The 15986-nt window shown below is 48.0% G+C and overlaps 6 protein-coding genes across 6 annotated transcripts; 3 read left to right on the top strand and 3 right to left on the bottom strand.

Annotated features, from left to right (window-relative positions):
• Positions 1-740: 740 nt before the first annotated feature.
• PGRI_072600 (uncharacterized protein) lies at positions 741-2517 on the top strand (the record flags this gene model as incomplete). Its single annotated transcript, XM_040794974.1, has 7 exons — positions 741-854; positions 939-1094; positions 1187-1319; positions 1372-1587; positions 1646-2235; positions 2319-2435; positions 2491-2517. The coding sequence occupies 7 exons, from the start codon at positions 741-743 to the stop codon at positions 2515-2517; spliced, it is 1353 nt and encodes a 450-aa protein (XP_040652651.1).
• Positions 2518-2584: 67 nt separating this feature from the next.
• PGRI_072610 (Regulator of chromosome condensation, RCC1) lies at positions 2585-3913 on the bottom strand (the record flags this gene model as incomplete). Its single annotated transcript, XM_040794975.1, has 1 exon — positions 2585-3913. The coding sequence occupies one exon, from the start codon at positions 3911-3913 to the stop codon at positions 2585-2587; it is 1329 nt and encodes a 442-aa protein (XP_040652652.1).
• Positions 3914-4375: 462 nt separating this feature from the next.
• Positions 4376-6424, bottom strand: PGRI_072620 (putative MFS phosphate transporter; the record flags this gene model as incomplete). The annotated part of the gene is made up of 2 exons (XM_040794976.1): positions 4376-5885; positions 5940-6424. The coding sequence occupies 2 exons, from the start codon at positions 6422-6424 to the stop codon at positions 4376-4378; spliced, it is 1995 nt and encodes a 664-aa protein (XP_040652653.1).
• A 4944-nt stretch (positions 6425-11368) lies between these two features.
• PGRI_072630 (Actin cortical patch SUR7/pH-response regulator PalI) lies at positions 11369-12348 on the top strand (the record flags this gene model as incomplete). The annotated part of the gene is made up of 3 exons (XM_040794977.1): positions 11369-11488; positions 11565-11951; positions 12103-12348. 3 exons carry the CDS (start codon positions 11369-11371, stop codon positions 12346-12348), a joined length of 753 nt encoding a protein of 250 aa, XP_040652654.1.
• Positions 12349-13637: 1289 nt separating this feature from the next.
• Positions 13638-14804, top strand: PGRI_072640 (mannitol-1-phosphate 5-dehydrogenase; the record flags this gene model as incomplete). The annotated part of the gene is made up of 1 exon (XM_040794978.1): positions 13638-14804. The coding sequence occupies one exon, from the start codon at positions 13638-13640 to the stop codon at positions 14802-14804; it is 1167 nt and encodes a 388-aa protein (XP_040652655.1).
• A 218-nt stretch (positions 14805-15022) lies between these two features.
• On the bottom strand, positions 15023-15952 carry PGRI_072650 (enoyl-CoA hydratase/isomerase family protein; the record flags this gene model as incomplete). Its single annotated transcript, XM_040794979.1, has 2 exons — positions 15023-15645; positions 15721-15952. The coding sequence occupies 2 exons, from the start codon at positions 15950-15952 to the stop codon at positions 15023-15025; spliced, it is 855 nt and encodes a 284-aa protein (XP_040652656.1).
• Positions 15953-15986: the final 34 nt, after the last annotated feature.

Below are 15986 nucleotides of genomic sequence, written 5' to 3' on the forward strand. Positions count from 1 at the left end.
CTGCATGCTGTTCGAACCGGAAGACGCAGACGACGGTTTCTAGAAATGCAGTTTCCGCAACCCTTGCCCCAGCGGGGTCAGGAACAAGACCATGTCTTGAATAGAGATCCTGTGATCAATACGAATGCTGCAGAGGAAAGTGCACGAGATGACGTGGAGGGACGTCCCGTCACAGGACATGGTCCTGATACATGATCCTGATATTGGATGGTGAGATCAGACATATCTGATATCCAAGATTTACCCTAGTTTGGTATCCATACTTCTACCATCTTCTACCCACAAGCAATATACCCCCTTTTGATGAAGCTTTGCGATATTTCCACATTTTTTTTTCGTTTGTCATCATCTGTGACTTTACCTCTCCAAGGCTGTTGTACATGTAAGCCTTCATTTATGTTCGGATATAGAAAATTAGCTATAACACATACACTTTCAGTATTGAAGGTGGCAATTTCCTGGTAATTTCAAGCCTGTTATCTATTTCCCGGTTTTATGGGAAAGCTAATAATTTATCGAATGCAATGAGATGAAATCGAAAGAACTCAACAAGAGTGTTGCTCTTAACTATTGCGGGCTGAGCAGCTTATGTAATATCATGTGTTTGTCCGTGTCTTCACCATCGAATTTCTAACAGGCAACAACCCATGAGCTCAATGAGATAGATAAATTGATGTCTGCAGACTAATTCTATACTTGACTCTATTCGACACCAGAGCCCAAGCAACACTAACGCAGCCATGACATCGCTCTCATTGTCGCTAGGCCCCCCAGCCTTAGTCCGGCTTCACGACGCCTTGATATGCCTGTCCAAATTCAGCGAAACAGTCGCCATCGAAGCAGAGCCTGATATCGTAAGTTACTTTACTCTTTAGGGTGGCCAATTCAGTCAAAAATACTAGTTGGCAAATGAAATGTTCTGGCTAACTGTAACCCAGCTCCGCCTCAGCGCCCTCAATTCCACAAAGACGGGGTTTGCCTCCTTCGCGTTCGAGAAGGGAGTGTTTTTTGAGGCGTATTCTTTCAAATCAAGTAGTAGTGGCAGGAGTGGCAGTGTGTCGCTGGACCGGTTCTTCTGCCAGATCTATATCAAAGTAAGTATATAGATCTCTTCCCTTGTACTTGCACCCCTACATCATGTTTACGGGTTATTATCTTCCTTGCTTTATACTAATATAGGATCCAGGCACTTCTCTCCATATTCCGTGGGAGGATTGACAAAAACAAAGACACAGCCGTTGAACGCTGTGATATGGAATTACATGAAGATCTGCAGCAAACCGAATGTAGACTGACAGTGAAAATGATCTGTGGACTAGGTAATAGATATCTTTCCTGGTTTATATTGCATATATCTGACACTATATCTAGGTGTGATCAAGTCATACAAGCTGACCTACGAACCAGCGGCAATTCAGCATGCCGTCTTCGACAAATCCAAGGCTACCAGCATGTGGACTGCTGATCCACGGTTCCTCAAGCAGCTCATTGAGCACTTTAGCTTATCTGCCGAGCAGCTGGACATGTACTCCGATTCCGGCAGAGCTGTGTTCACAAGCTTCACAACAAAAATCACCGAGGGCAAGGGTATGTCGAGTTCGCATCCATCAAGTCTCAAAGTCTAGTTGACTAACAACCCAAACAGAAGTACTGAAACACCCAGTCCACACTTCCGTAGCAGCAGATAAGCGTGATTTCCAAGAGTACATGGTCGAAGAGAACATGCACGTCGCGATCAACCTGAAAGACTTCAAAGCCGTAGTGGCACACGCCGAAACGGCAAATGCTACCGTAACAGCACGTTACACCCGACCTTGCAAGCCTCTGCAGCTGGAGTACCAATTCGAAGGCGTCAGTGCTGAATTCACGGTCATGACCCGCGGCGAGGCAGATAACGAAGACACCCCCATGTCAACACGAGCGACAATCCCACGGCAAACTCCCGCACCTGTCCCAATCTCAACGATCAGGCCGCGCGATACTCACCCATCGGTGGCACCAAGCATGCAGATGCCCCCGCCGCCACCGCGAAGCAGATCGATCCGTCCTCTCAATGGATCATCCACGCAGGAGAATCTGAGCCAGAAGGCTAGCGCGGATCGACCGGCGGTGTCTGGGCTTTCTATGGAATTCGATAGCCTTTTCGTGCCTGCTGATGATGACCGACAGTGGGATGAGATGAATGAAGAAGAGGAGCCGCAGGATATTCTTGGATGGGATGCGTCGGGTACACAGGTACGTGGTTTTGTTTTGGTTTTGGTTTTGTCTTTTTTTTTTACCTCCGGTGGGTAAGGACGGGTGGCTAACCAAACACGCAGGACGCATTCGGGGCATCTATTCGCGATGCAGAGCCTTCCTTCTTGAAACAGGATGGCTCTCATTTCGAAGATCCGGAGGATGAGATGGGTCTCCCGCCGACACAGCGTTTGTCTCAGGTATGTGATTTCGGGTCTTGCGAGACTTTTCGGCCCGTATACTGATGATTGACAGGTTCGCCGTTATGGTCTTTTCGACTGAGCAGCCACCTCTATCAGGGGCAGTGCAATTATCGCCAAATCTGGGCGTTCCCAGGTCTGAAAGGCGATCACTTCGCAATCATCCAGCTAGTTGCACACCCCGCTCCAACACCGACAACCTTCGCACCCGCGCCCACAGCTTCGGGGAGCGAAATCACATTATATGTACCCGACACATTCCCCTGGGAATTTGTATCAGGTCCACAGTTCCCATGCTCACCCCATCCAAACGCCGCGACTCGAGCATCTCCCAAAAGAGCAATGGCATGTTCACTACCAACAGCGAGTTTAGCAGGAGGCGGAAGATTCGGCGGTGGAAGTTGGCCTCGGTCATTGCGGCCCCAAGCAACAACCGAACCATCGAGGATATCAGAATCAGACTTTGTCTTTGTATCCGATATCGACGGTTCCTCCCGTCCCAAACCGGGCGCAGCATGTACATAGACCCCATGCCAACTAGCCGCAATACTAGTATAACGATAGCGAATAGTACCTCCACGCCCTCCACACCCTTGCTCACCATCTTGTAAATGATCCCCATCCCCATCATCCAAACCCGCACGCAAAGATAAACTTTCCGGCACATTCAATATCCCCCACCGATTCCCCTCATCACCAAGGACAACAAATTGCCCCCGCCCCGAAACAACCGTAAACTCCCTCCCGCAAGCAACAGCCTCCGCGAAAAACGGCACACAAATCCGAACAGGAGAATAAGCAACCTTAGCCTCCCGATTCTCCCTCCCAAGCTGACCCTTCCGCGCCCCGCCCCAGCCATAGACGTCCCCATTCGAGAGCACAGCAACCGAATGAGCCATCCCGCTCGCCAGCGCTGTAATCCTCAACCCCGGTAGCGGGAAGGAGGGGATACACGCCCCCGTGACAGAGACGGTATCTTTTCCGAGACCCAGTTCTCCTTTAGGCGATGAGCCAAATACGAAGATTCGATCTTCTGTGGGATTGTCTCCATGGACGTTATTGTCGCTGTTTCTTGGCACAGACGCTACAGCAATGGTGCCCTCCCACGTCGCGGAGACATGTTTGAACTTAGATACCTCTGTATCAGAGATGGGATCTGAGAGAATCATTTGACGAAAGCGAAGGATGTTTCCTTTGGATTCGTGCCCATTTGGGAATTTGGTTTCTCTGTGCGGGCCGCACCGTCCGTCTTCATTGCAGCCGGCGGCGTAGATTGAGCCGCTAGTTGTTAGGAGGAGGGTGTGGTTTCCGCCTGCTGCGATGGTAATGATTTGAGATTCATCTGGAACCGTGGTTATTTGGGATCCTTGTGATGGCTCTGGCTGCTCGAAGAGACATTGCGTTGGCGTGGAGACGTCGTCTTCGTGGCCGATGCCTAGTTGGCCTGAGCCGTTTGAGCCGAAGGCGAAGAGTCTCATGATATTTGCTTTTTTTTTTACTTTGGAGATTTATCTTGATGATATCACGAATTTGATCAAATGTGCGATGCATATACATCAATCCATGCCATGTCAGGTAGAAAATATGAGGTTAGTCAGCATTTCTGCCTCAGGCAAATTTAGAAAAAATCCAGTATATACGCAAGTTGTAGAATAAGTCCTACAATTTGATGAATGATCTCCAAAAATGATATAGCAATTTGTCTATTTCAGACCAGCGCAGTAAGTGGTATCAAAATCTATATAATCATGCAAGCTATGCCATGTAGCAAGCATGAAATTTTTCCAAAAAGTGACTTGAGAGTATATGCAAGATAAGCTAATAAAAAGAAATGCAAGATGAAAAGAAAAAGAATTATTTCATAGCTAAGCTTAAAAAAGAAGAATTGGGTTCATGGTCACATCACAGGCAATAACCCGAGGACCGAGCAAACTAATCGCTTAGTGCTTCTCGTTGGAGTAAGCATCTTCGGCCTCGCTTTCCGCAGGGGGAGGCAAGGTGAAGGTGTCCTGCTTGGCAGACACATTCTTCTCCATGCCCTTGAACATAGGGCTGGTGCGGTGGAAGTATGTGTGCACATGGCCCTCGAGAAGCGAGTCATCGGTGTCAATTGCGTCGGCAGCGTCCTTCTCAGCGGACTTGGCGGCCATTGCGGTCTCCCACTCGATGCGGTACTCCTCGACCTTCTGTTGGTAGTCGAGTTCGGCATTGTAGAAGCGGTGCTTGCGCAGGACATAGCGCTCGTACCAGGACAGGTGCTTGGGGTGCACGGCAGGACCGTGGTACTCTTCCTCACGACCCGAACGGAGGTATTGCCAGCGGCGCTCCTGCTCCTTCAAGTCCAGACCAGTGGTGTCAGGAAGGAAGAAGGCGGTAATCACGGCACCGGCCAGACCGAACCAAGGCACAACGTAGAACTTGGTCTGGGTATCGATGTAATTGTACAGGACGGCAGCGAGAAGGGCACCGGCCTTACCCCAGGCAGCGGACATACCGTGAGCAGAGGCACGAATGGGGGTGGGGAACACCTCAGCAGCGACCAGGAAGGAGACCGAATTGGGACCGAACTGGTTGAAGAAAGAGCTGAGGAAGTACATAGTCTGGAAGGACTTGATGTTTTCGGGGCGGCGGTAGTATTCGAAGTTGAAAGCAGGAACGATGAACAAAATGAAGCAGAGCATGAAACCAATGATCTGCATCCATTTGCGACCGTACAGCTTGTTGTCGATCAGGAAAGAGGCCAAGTAGTATCCACACAGAGAGACACCGACATTGACCAAGTTCCACAGCCAGGTAGGCATGACGGACTCAGATGCGGGACTGATCACCTTGATGAACTCGCTCTGGAAGAGCTTGTTGCCGTAGAAGAAGACATCGTTGGCGAACCAGCCACCAGCAGTTGCGAAAATACGGAATCCGAAGTACTTGAAGGTCAGCTTCAGAGACTTGGCATCGTAACCAGTGACGGAAGCCTTCTTCTTGGCAGCGGCGAGTTGCTTGCTAGCAGCCTTCATGTGGTAGGCACGGTAGTACACAAGCCACAAAGTACCGACAGCAGGAATGGCGAAGGAAACTCGGTAAGTCCACTGAACAGCGACGGCAGAGTAAGGGTTGTTACCACTACCGTGGTGGAAGCAGAGCAGAAGAATGATGAGCAGAACCTGATTGAAGAACTGACCCCAGCCCTGCATCAAGAAGGCACTAGTAACCTTGCGGCCACGGTGCAGGCGATCATCCTTGGTGGAGACCTTGCCAGAGCCGACGGCATTTTCCATACCACTGGTAGCAGTCATGGGGTACTCGCCACCAACACCGATACCGTAGATGAAGAGACACCAAGCATAGCAGATAACCCAGCCATTCATGGTCACACCCCAGGCGGCAGTCAACATGACAAGACCGAGAAGCATGATAACGGCGTCCTGAATCAGACCCCATCGACGGCCAAGCCTAGTCACACGTTAGTACGATCTCATTCCCACAAGGTGTACAATTGCAACTCACCAGTCACCCAAGATTCCAACCAGGATCTGACCCACAATGATACCGATGATCTCAAGGTAGTCGATAGCGTAGATCCACTGCTGGCTACAGGTTGTGTGGTGTTTCCAGCAATCGGGGAAGGTCTTTTCGAAGAGAGGCTTGATGTTACCGATAGAGAAGAGCACGTAACCCTCGAGACCGAGACCAGCACCAGGGAGGACCATGTTGCGGAAATAGTAGGAGATGGGCGAGAGAGGGTCCTTCTTCAGCATGGCCCAAATATCATTCATCTCCTTCTTTGCCTCCACATTGTTGGAGGAGGTGACGAATGAGATCTTCTTCCAGAGCGGGAGATCAGCCCAGTAGGTACCCTCGGGGGTGTAGCTGTCATCAGGGCGAATGAGGGAATCGAAAGCACCCTTCTCATTCATATCCATATCCTCCAGTGGGTTATGGGTTCCCGACATGTCGGGCCCATGAGGGGCACGAGGACCAAAGTCGGCCATCGTGAGAGCACTCAAGAAAGTGTCGCGTGAGCAAGGCAAAGTCCTGATAACAGGATCAATTGCGGGGGGAGGGAAGAGTCAATGTGACCACAATAGTTGGGGAAGATGAGTGACTTCAACCCAAGAAAGTGGCGATGGACTCCTTAAGTAGGGGAGAGGTAGATGGAAGAAGAAGAAAAGAGGAAGTGAGAAAACTGGGAGTGAGAAGATGCGACGGCATATTAAGTGGCGTCTCCACTCCAAAAAAAAGATTTAAAAAATAAAAAAAGTTAAGATGGCAAGAACCGCTTTGTCTTGGGGTCAGGGCCCTTCTGGGGGGGTCCATCTCTTGGTTACTGCTATGGGTCTGCTCTTGCTGGTTTTGGTTCCGGAAACAGAATTTCTACTTTTAGTGGAGAAAAGTGGATCAGGTGGATTTGACATGGAGCTGCCGGGAACCAATCAACTATGCACGTGGGGGCAGAATATGGATTTCAGATCGCCACCGCCTGCGGTTCATGGCAGATCTTCCCAAAGTTTCGCGGGGCGAGAAATTCTTTTTTTTAAGTTCGACGTTTAAAATAATTACTCCTACAACATATATGTACGGAGTATTTAACAATATGATAAATTCATTATAAGTTTACAATATACAGAACTAATTATGAAGTAAAATATCAAGTTCTTGATTAAAAAGTAAGGCCTATGTAATGCCAATGTATGCCAATGCAATGCCAATACGGGAAAAGTGGCAACGGCCTTATCCATAACTTAGTCCCGGAGCCGGTCTCGGATCCAATATCATTAGCGCTTTGGCTCAGACTTTCTGAGGCAATTGGCCAATATCTACAATAGGCAAAGAAGTCTCTCCCAGAAATCATTTCCATATGGTCCCAGTACAGGCCGTGTCAGTTGAATATTGACGTAGTGAGCGTTCCACGCTACTTGGAAACCCCGGCATCTACCTTGCAGATCTCTGACCAATCAGGATGCAGTATTTGACCATGTGCGACTTCCATTCTCCGCCATCAACCTCTTGAACCTACCTTCAACACGTGTTATCGCGTTGCGTGTCACTGTCGTCCTACTTTCCGATCTATCCGGTGTATTAACTGGAGATGCATCATACTATCATTGACATGAGATGTCAGGCGAACTTTGCTTCAAGTGGAAATACAATTTTATACCATCTACCAAAAAAAATCGCGTCTGAAATTGATACATGCGATCATAGCTGCATCAAACCTTCCAGCATCTTGGCTAAAGCTTGCTTAGCCTGTCAGATTAGCCCAAGCAATTCCAAGCAATTCCAAGGCCTGTCAAGCAATAAGTGCCCCCGGCAAGAGGCGTCGCCAAGTGAGCTTCTACAATGCTTAGTCCTGCAGGGCTGGATTTGCTGATAGCACGCACGTGCTCACATATGATGTGGTCAGTTGTCAGCGAAATTTCAAATTGTTTGATGTCTCGGGTTCCCCTGTTTAGGATACTCGGAGATGCATCTGGGAAACTTTTGTACCCACCCAAGCTGTTGCGTGTGATATGCGCACCCGACTTTGCCTGATTTCCCCTTTATCCCATTTTGGTTCGTTCAGGGGCTGGTATACTTTGCGATGCCCGGCATGCCAAGGTGAGTTTGCCTTGCGACCTCGGGAGTTCTCTACAGGAATTCCACCCTATGTCGGGCGTATCCCTTGCAGGCTACATACATTAGCTTCCTTCTAGAAGGATGATCCGGAAGGTTGCCCTGTTTCAGCTACTATGTACGGGGCACATTTTCCGCACTGGGAACTCCTCCCTAAACGCTGTGGATCCGAAACTCGTATAGGAATGGCACTACTTCGTAAACACTAGTCGACTAATAATCGACTAATAACCAAGCAGGAAGGTCCGTGAATAGTATTGGATATCTTCGAACCCGATATAGCCGCTCGGGCAAACGTCTAGAATAATCAATAATCAGTCTATTGGATTTCACAGTGCCAGTCTCCTTTTCTGTGCCCTAGCGTGTCCACATCTAGATCGGGCCATGACGCCCAGCAGCCCTCAGACCCAGATTTATTGGAAGGATTATTATACTCCGTACCTAGGTAGTCATTATCCTTCCATCACATCAGCACTAACCGCACACTTTTTCTCACGTCTGGATGCTGGGTAGCAACCCACGAGTCACCAGTTTTCGACTTGGTTGGTTCTTTTATCGTAAATCTATGTATTACACGTTGGTTCACGTGGCTGTGTTACTATCCCCTATAGGGCATTATAAACGCTACGATAGTCTTATAACAAGTGGCGTTTAGTGATATGATTGGTAAGGCCATTTGCGTGAGATATTAATCGCTCATCCTACTGTGCCATTATCAACTTTGCTCTGACCTATGTTGCATTATAAGTTTCTTGTGTAATCCCCTAAGGTGTACACTTTACTTATTGGTCACTTATTTTAGCACGGGGGTACTTGACTCATGAACAGGTGACGGGAAATAAAGTACATAATCACCCGATGTTTCAGCCTCGAGGGTTTAACTTAACGTCAGTATTCCCCCAAATATCATCTCCGATAGCCTAAATAGGTTTGCGAAGGGCCAATGTGCGAAGACAAAAAACATTACTTCCAGTTTAGGGAACAGACGATAAGACAATATGTCTAATTATACAAAAAGGTCTGCTAAAAGGGCCACCTCGAAGTGCATGGTTGCAATGTGAGATGAATCAAATGATTGGAGAAGCAAGGATAGTACGGAAAATACTACTACAACAATCACAGCTATGGCTTATTCAAAGGTTCTGTGTGTTAACAAGGAACTTGGCTCTATAATTCAGTCCTCGACAGGCAACAATATACAAGCCTCTAGAGTTACATACACACTTGGACACACGGCCAGGAGAATCAGGAAGATGGTGTAGCTTTGTATCTTAGATAACTGCTCCTGTTTTCGCATCAATTTAAATTGTCTTTCATTATCGTGTTGCCACCTGCAATAATAGCGAGCCTACCAAGCTGTACTCTAAGTCCAAGGCTTATGGTAGGATCTTTAGAGCGAAACAAGTCCTTCCATAAGATAGATAGACGCCATGCATGAATGATCCAACTATGGGTCTTCGCCCTTCGGCGATTACGTGTTACATCCTTGCACTGCCCACCCGTGTAACACAATTGAAGATAGCGGAGATGAGATCGAACATCCAGAATAGGTACAGCGAGAGATGACGGCACATTGGACAACTTCCAGGCGGTGAATTAGTCAGTATGCCTACCCTCCAGGGCTGAGCACCTGGGCACCTGGGCACCTGGCCCGGGGGCAATCGAACGCCTCCTCCGGGCCGGGGCCGAGGTGGCTCTCCGCCTCACCCAGTATCCATGGACACTTTTGGTTTTCTTTTGAGGTTCGTACCATTCTACTTTCTGATCTGTTTGGCCTATAATATTTAAATAGATATTGCATTTGTGGCAAGCCTATCAAGATCCGCCTATTGTAGGACCAGGTATCTTTTGTATAGAAAGTCCACATAAAGTGTACTCGAGCACAACATAATGATAGCCACAATATTCTTAACGCTCAATTGGTTCGGAGGAATATAAGAAGATATATAGAGAGTAAATACTCAGTTAATTAGTATCAACTTAGTAAAAGTTACCGAGTAGGTATACTTGAAGAGAGAATGGATAAAAATGTACTCCGTACATGCAATATATATAGTTGTGGAGTGCTTGTTAAGAATGCGCTTTACAAATTTTTATGATATATCTTAATAATTAAATCTTAGTGTATTGATCCAACTAGACTTAAATTATAGATTTATTTTTATCTTTTCTTTAGCTAGTTCGAGAGTTGAGAAAAATTGAGGTTAGATATATGTATCTTTTGTCCAGAGTTGCTATACAAAATATACTAATCCCACAGGGGGGTCCACCAACACTACTCCCCTCCAGGGCTGGGCCTCGGGGTACTCGGGCTTGCCACCTGGCCACCTGGGCATAATTATCTATGTTTTACTCAAAGATTTTCTGCCAGGTGAAACCTCGGACCAATCAAATTCCATTGACCACTATGCCTCTATAATGCGCTGTACAGAAACATAAACAGGTCGGATTGTAGTGATACAATTCTTTTTTTAGTCTTTCTCTTTTTGTTTCTTCTTAATCTACCATAATACTAACTCTGTTGTGCGATCACTTAGGGCAAAATAAAGGGCCTAGTGCTTCTTCCACTAAAACAGGTATTGGAGCCGCCGAACAATCTAGACCAGTTGGGAATTTGAAGTGTCAAAACAGGGAATTTCCGAAGAGATTAGAGATTGGCTTATGAAGTGCAAAAAAGGTGTCTAGGAATTGGCCAAGGCAATATACCTTGAACCCCCTGTCGCTGACGTCAATTCCCTTGAATCGACTATATAGCCTTGTCAGATCCCTCTCTGAGATCGAAACCTTCCCAGCCCCCAGATAAAATTCACTTATAAGCTAGTATATTAATTTCATATCTCAAATAAAACACACGTGCGATGTCGACATGCGAGATCCTTCGTGGCTGGCAACATTCCAAACATTCTTGAAGCGGGCGGGACAACACCCATCCCCTTCCCCAGCCATCATACCTGGGCTACTCTGGATGTACTAACCTTTCTAATAGATAGAGGTCTTCTACAGAGTACCTGATCATACATGATGGATACATTCCACGGAACATCCAATCTTGATTTTATCCAGAACATGTGCTCCCGCCCTTTCTAACAGCCCACGTCTGGAATGAAGCTATCGTGAAGAAATCTAGATCCCGATCGTCCCGGCAATCCGGACATTCAACATACTATGTATATAAGGATTGTGAAAGGGGAGAATCGCAGATTCGACGTCTCATTGAATATCGAACTTTCACATCTGCTGTGACCAATCCTCAACATACATACTGGATCCGACTACATCTCGCAGAAGAATAGAACCAGACCAACGCATATACCCAATTCACCATGTTGGACTTCAAGGGCCTATTCCCGACAGTGACAGTGTTCATCGCATTTATAATCAGCATTCTATGTCTCTTCGCAGGGACGCATAGAAACTTCCTCGATGGTGTGGATCTCTTGACTGTAAGGCCGATCCCGATCGTCTTCAACTTTCTATAAGTGGCAGATGCAGAATACTGACTTGGCCCTATCCATTTAGCTGTACACACCCGCAGGCACACTAGGCACCATCGGCAGTGAAGCTCACGATTTCTATTCCATCCACATCATGTCCTACTGCCAGGGAACACTGGGGACAACCACGCCCAGTGCAGGAGTTATACGCAACGTGACCGCATGCTCAAATCGCACGCTTCTATCCTCATTTGATCCGACACAAGCCTGGCCGAAGGAGATCCTCGCCCAGGGACTGACTTGGCCACGCGTGATTAGCGATGACTTCCACGCCCTCAAACTGACAAGTCAAGTCATGGGCGTGCTGTACTGTATGGGAGTTGGTGCGATGGGGGCGGCGATACTTGTACGAGTATGGGCGACACTTTCTCCGCGATTAGGCCAGGGCCTATTTGAATTTGGATTTTTCACGGTGAGTTACATAAACCGCACGATCCAGGTGATGGACCCCCTACATAAACTCTCTGCATGTCTGTGCAAGTGTACTTCCCAGTTGAGCCTGGTGCATTTTGGATATCGCATTTCCCCAGAATACGACAAGCTGACGTGGTGTCATTAATTAGCTCGGATCTCTTAGTATCAGTATCGCATCCATAATCGCCACGGTCATCGCCTTTGAATTTGTTGCTTTGATCAACGCTCACGGCAAGGGCTCGAACGTGTCAGCCCATTATGGAGAGAAATTTCTCGGGATGACTTGGGCCGCAGTGGGGCTATTAGTGGCCGGTAGCGTTGCTTGCTTTCTGAATACCTTTGTTCCCAACCGGGCTGCATCTGCTGCTGCATTTGAAAAGGATATAGAGGGGTAATTAGCTACCAAAGGGAGAGAAAAGGAAGCGGTGTTACTAGCCAGTCGGAGAACGTAGTGTTTCAGACGGGGGGCGGACATCGGGCAAACTCGCATCGAATATAATTTTCCATCTAGTAGATAGAGAGAGAGATTTTCATGAATGGAACGATACCACCTTAAGATTTTATTTGGCCGATAGAATAGCCAATCTAACTAAAAAAATTGTTTCAAATGAAATTACATTTCCAATCCGACCACTTACCTCTTTTTTTTTTGCGGGATATCTGAGAGCGTGAATGTTGGGCCAATGGGCTTAAAGATACCGCGAGGGTTAGGTTTCTTTCCCCCCTAACTTCCAGGGGCTAAGAGGTATGTCGGGCAGTGCAAGGCAGCCATCTACAATCTAGATGGAAGGTAATAGATGTCCTTGGAATAAACCTCGGTATTATGGAGTCGATGGGGTTGGCCGTAACTAATTAAAAAAAAACTGGGTCGAGGCCATCAACCGTTCATCCGACGTCACCACATGTGGGTATATCATAGAAATTTGTGAATAGTCTCGAAATGTCTCGAATAGTCAAGTCACGGAATCTCCGTACTTTGAAGCAGATACATTCCGTATAAGGCACAGACACCGAGGACCACTGTACTCCGTTTCCCGGTTTATCGGCTACGTTTCTCCGACTACATTTTGCCAAGGTTCTTGTCAAAGCGCGAAAGGATAGGAATATGGTGCGGGTTTTCCCGGTTTCTCTTTTTCGGTGAATGGTTCAGGTCCTGTATATGCGCATGGAAATGGTATCAAATAGGAACTACGCAAACACTGCGCGGTAATTGTTTGAGGGGAGTATAAAGGGTTGCACGGACAAAGCGGGGGGTAAAAGGTAACATTTCTCGGATTAATAGTGGAATAGTAAATAGAATTAATAGAAATTATAGAAAATAATAGGAATAATAGGAAATAAAATGAAATATAATATTGATATTTCATATGATGCTCTCATCTAGGTTACAAACAAGGCGGAGGCCAGTCCCGTAGTTCCTAATATCTATGAAGTCATCGTCATATTTCCCAGGAAACACGGGAATATTCCAGGTCCATATACTTTCCTTTTTTTTCCTTTAAATAGTTGCACTTTTCCCCTCTATTGGTTTGGAAACCACGACCGTTAAGTTTATCTTCTACTTCTACCTACCTTTAACCTTCTACCTTCCTCCCTTCTACCCTCTACCTTCTACCCTCTACCCTCTCTACTCTATACCCTCCCTCTACTTCCATCTCCACTACCACCTTTTACACCCTTCATCATGGAGAAGAAAGCTATTCATTTCGGCGGTGGTAACATCGGCCGTGGCTTCGTTGCCGAGTTCCTTCATGCTGCTGGCTATGAAGTCGTCTTCGTTGATGTCATGGACAGTATCATCAATGCCCTACAGGAAACCAAGTCCTATCAAGTCACTGAAGTCAGTGATGAGGGTGAATCTACCAAGACAATCACCAACTACCGTGCCATCAACTCCAAGACCCATGAGAGCGATGTCATCAAGGAGATCGCAACTGCTGGCATTGTAACTTGTGCTGTGGGCCCAAACATCCTCAAGTTCATCGCTCCCGTCATTGCCAAGGGTATCGATGCCCGCACCGAAGCCACACCACTCGCCGTCGTTGCCTGTGAGAACGCCATTGGTGCCACTGATACTCTACACCAGTTCATCAAGGACAACACCGCCCTAGAACGTATCGGTTCTATGCCAGACCGAGCCCGGTTTGCCAACTCGGCCATCGACCGTATTGTACCCGGTCAGGCCCCTGACAGTGGTCTCAACGTGCGCATCGAGAAGTTCTACGAATGGGCCGTGGAATCAACGCCTTTCGGCGAGTTTGGTCACCCAGACATCCCAGCTATCCACTGGGTTGGCCACCTGGAGCCCTACATTGAGCGCAAGTTGTTCACTGTCAACACCGGCCATGCCACTGCAGCCTACTATGGTTACAATGCCGGTAAGAAGACCATCGCCGATGCCCTCCATGACGACCGCATCCGTGGCATTGTCCGTGATGTACTTCAAGAGACTGCCTCCCTCATCATCGACAAACATGAAATCAGTGCCGCCGAGCAGCAGGAGTACGTCGAGACCATCATCACCCGAATCTCAAACCCATACCTCGAGGACAATGTGGAGCGCGTGGGCCGTGCCCCAATCCGCAAAGTGTCCCGCAAAGAGCGATTCATTGGCCCGGCTTCCCAGCTGGCTGAGCGTGGCGGAAAGTTCCAGTCCCTAATGGGCGCTTTCGAAATGGCCCTACGATTCCAGAATGTGGAAGGGGACGAGGAGAGTGTTGAGTTGGCTAAGGTCCTCAAGGAGAACTCGCCTGCTGATGCTGCTGTCCAATTAACCGGCTTGGACCGAGACCACCCTCTCTTCCCTCATGTGGTCAAGGTCGTAGACGGCGTACAATCCGACACCAAGTAGGCAACTCTCCTTTATACCAGCCTCACACAACATCCTAACACCACTTTTCAGAGAGGCAGGGCAACCGCGCATTTGATTTCACTTTGGGAACTCAACTTGCATGAACTATGGCGAATACCAGGTACACGGCGCGACGGAGAACGGGATTAGTGTTTTTATATGACTTTACGAACTGTAGTATGAATAGCGAATGGGACAATCGAATCTTTTAATCTTTTCTACAACTTGCTATCAACCCAAACAGGCTTCCTCTTCTCCACAAAAGCCTTAAGTCCCTCCTTAATATTTTCCCCCTCATTCAACCTCTTAACCCACGTTTCATTCAACATCGTCGTCGCCTCATCCGCCCCAATCCCCTCCCACCCCAACTTTACCCCCTCACGACTAACAAGCACCGAATCAGGGCTATTTCCGGAAATCTCCTCCGCAACACCCAAAGCCTTCTCCAAAACAACCCTTTCAATCTCCTCCTCATTCTTCTCACCAACCTCAACGACAGAATTAACAAGCCCCCACCTTTCCGCCTCAGCAGCACCAACCATCCGTCCCGTAAGAACCATCTCCATAGCCCGCTGCTTCCCAACAGTCCGCACCAGTCGCGGCAACGCCCCAGCAAGAGCAACAACCCCCCGCTTAACCTCCGGTAATCCAAATACAGCCCGCGAAGACGCAATCACGATATCACTATTGATAATCATCTCCGTACCCCCACCAAGACAGACCCCATTCACAGCACAGATCACAGGCTTCTTGCCCTTACGTCGCGCTAGTCCACCAAACCCACTATTCGGCATTGTGGAGCTGGAGGTTGTTGTTCCTGTCGAGGTGCGGTTATTCCATTCTGGTGGAGTTAGCGGGGAATCAGTTATTAATTTTTGGGGAAATGCGTAATCTCGTATGGATATGGCGGGCTTACCTTTTAGATCCGCCCCGGCGCAAAACGCCCGGCCCTTTCCGGTTAGGATACCCACGCGCATGCTTGGCTCTTCGTCGAGCCATTCCCACACTGCGTGGAGGTCTGAGTGGCCTTGAGTGCTTATGCAGTTTAGATTGCGGGGTCGGTTTAGCGTTACCAGCAGGACGTGGGGTGCTGGGTAGCTGAGGATTATGTCGGCGGGGGTTGGGGGTTGGATTGTGAAAGGTGGCATTTTGGTCTTCGGAGTTGGTAGAAGATTTGTTTTG

The sequence above is a fragment of the Penicillium griseofulvum genome, assembly GCF_001561935.1.
Source record: "Penicillium griseofulvum strain PG3 chromosome Unknown contig_6, whole genome shotgun sequence".
NCBI lineage: Eukaryota > Fungi > Ascomycota > Eurotiomycetes > Eurotiales > Aspergillaceae > Penicillium > Penicillium griseofulvum.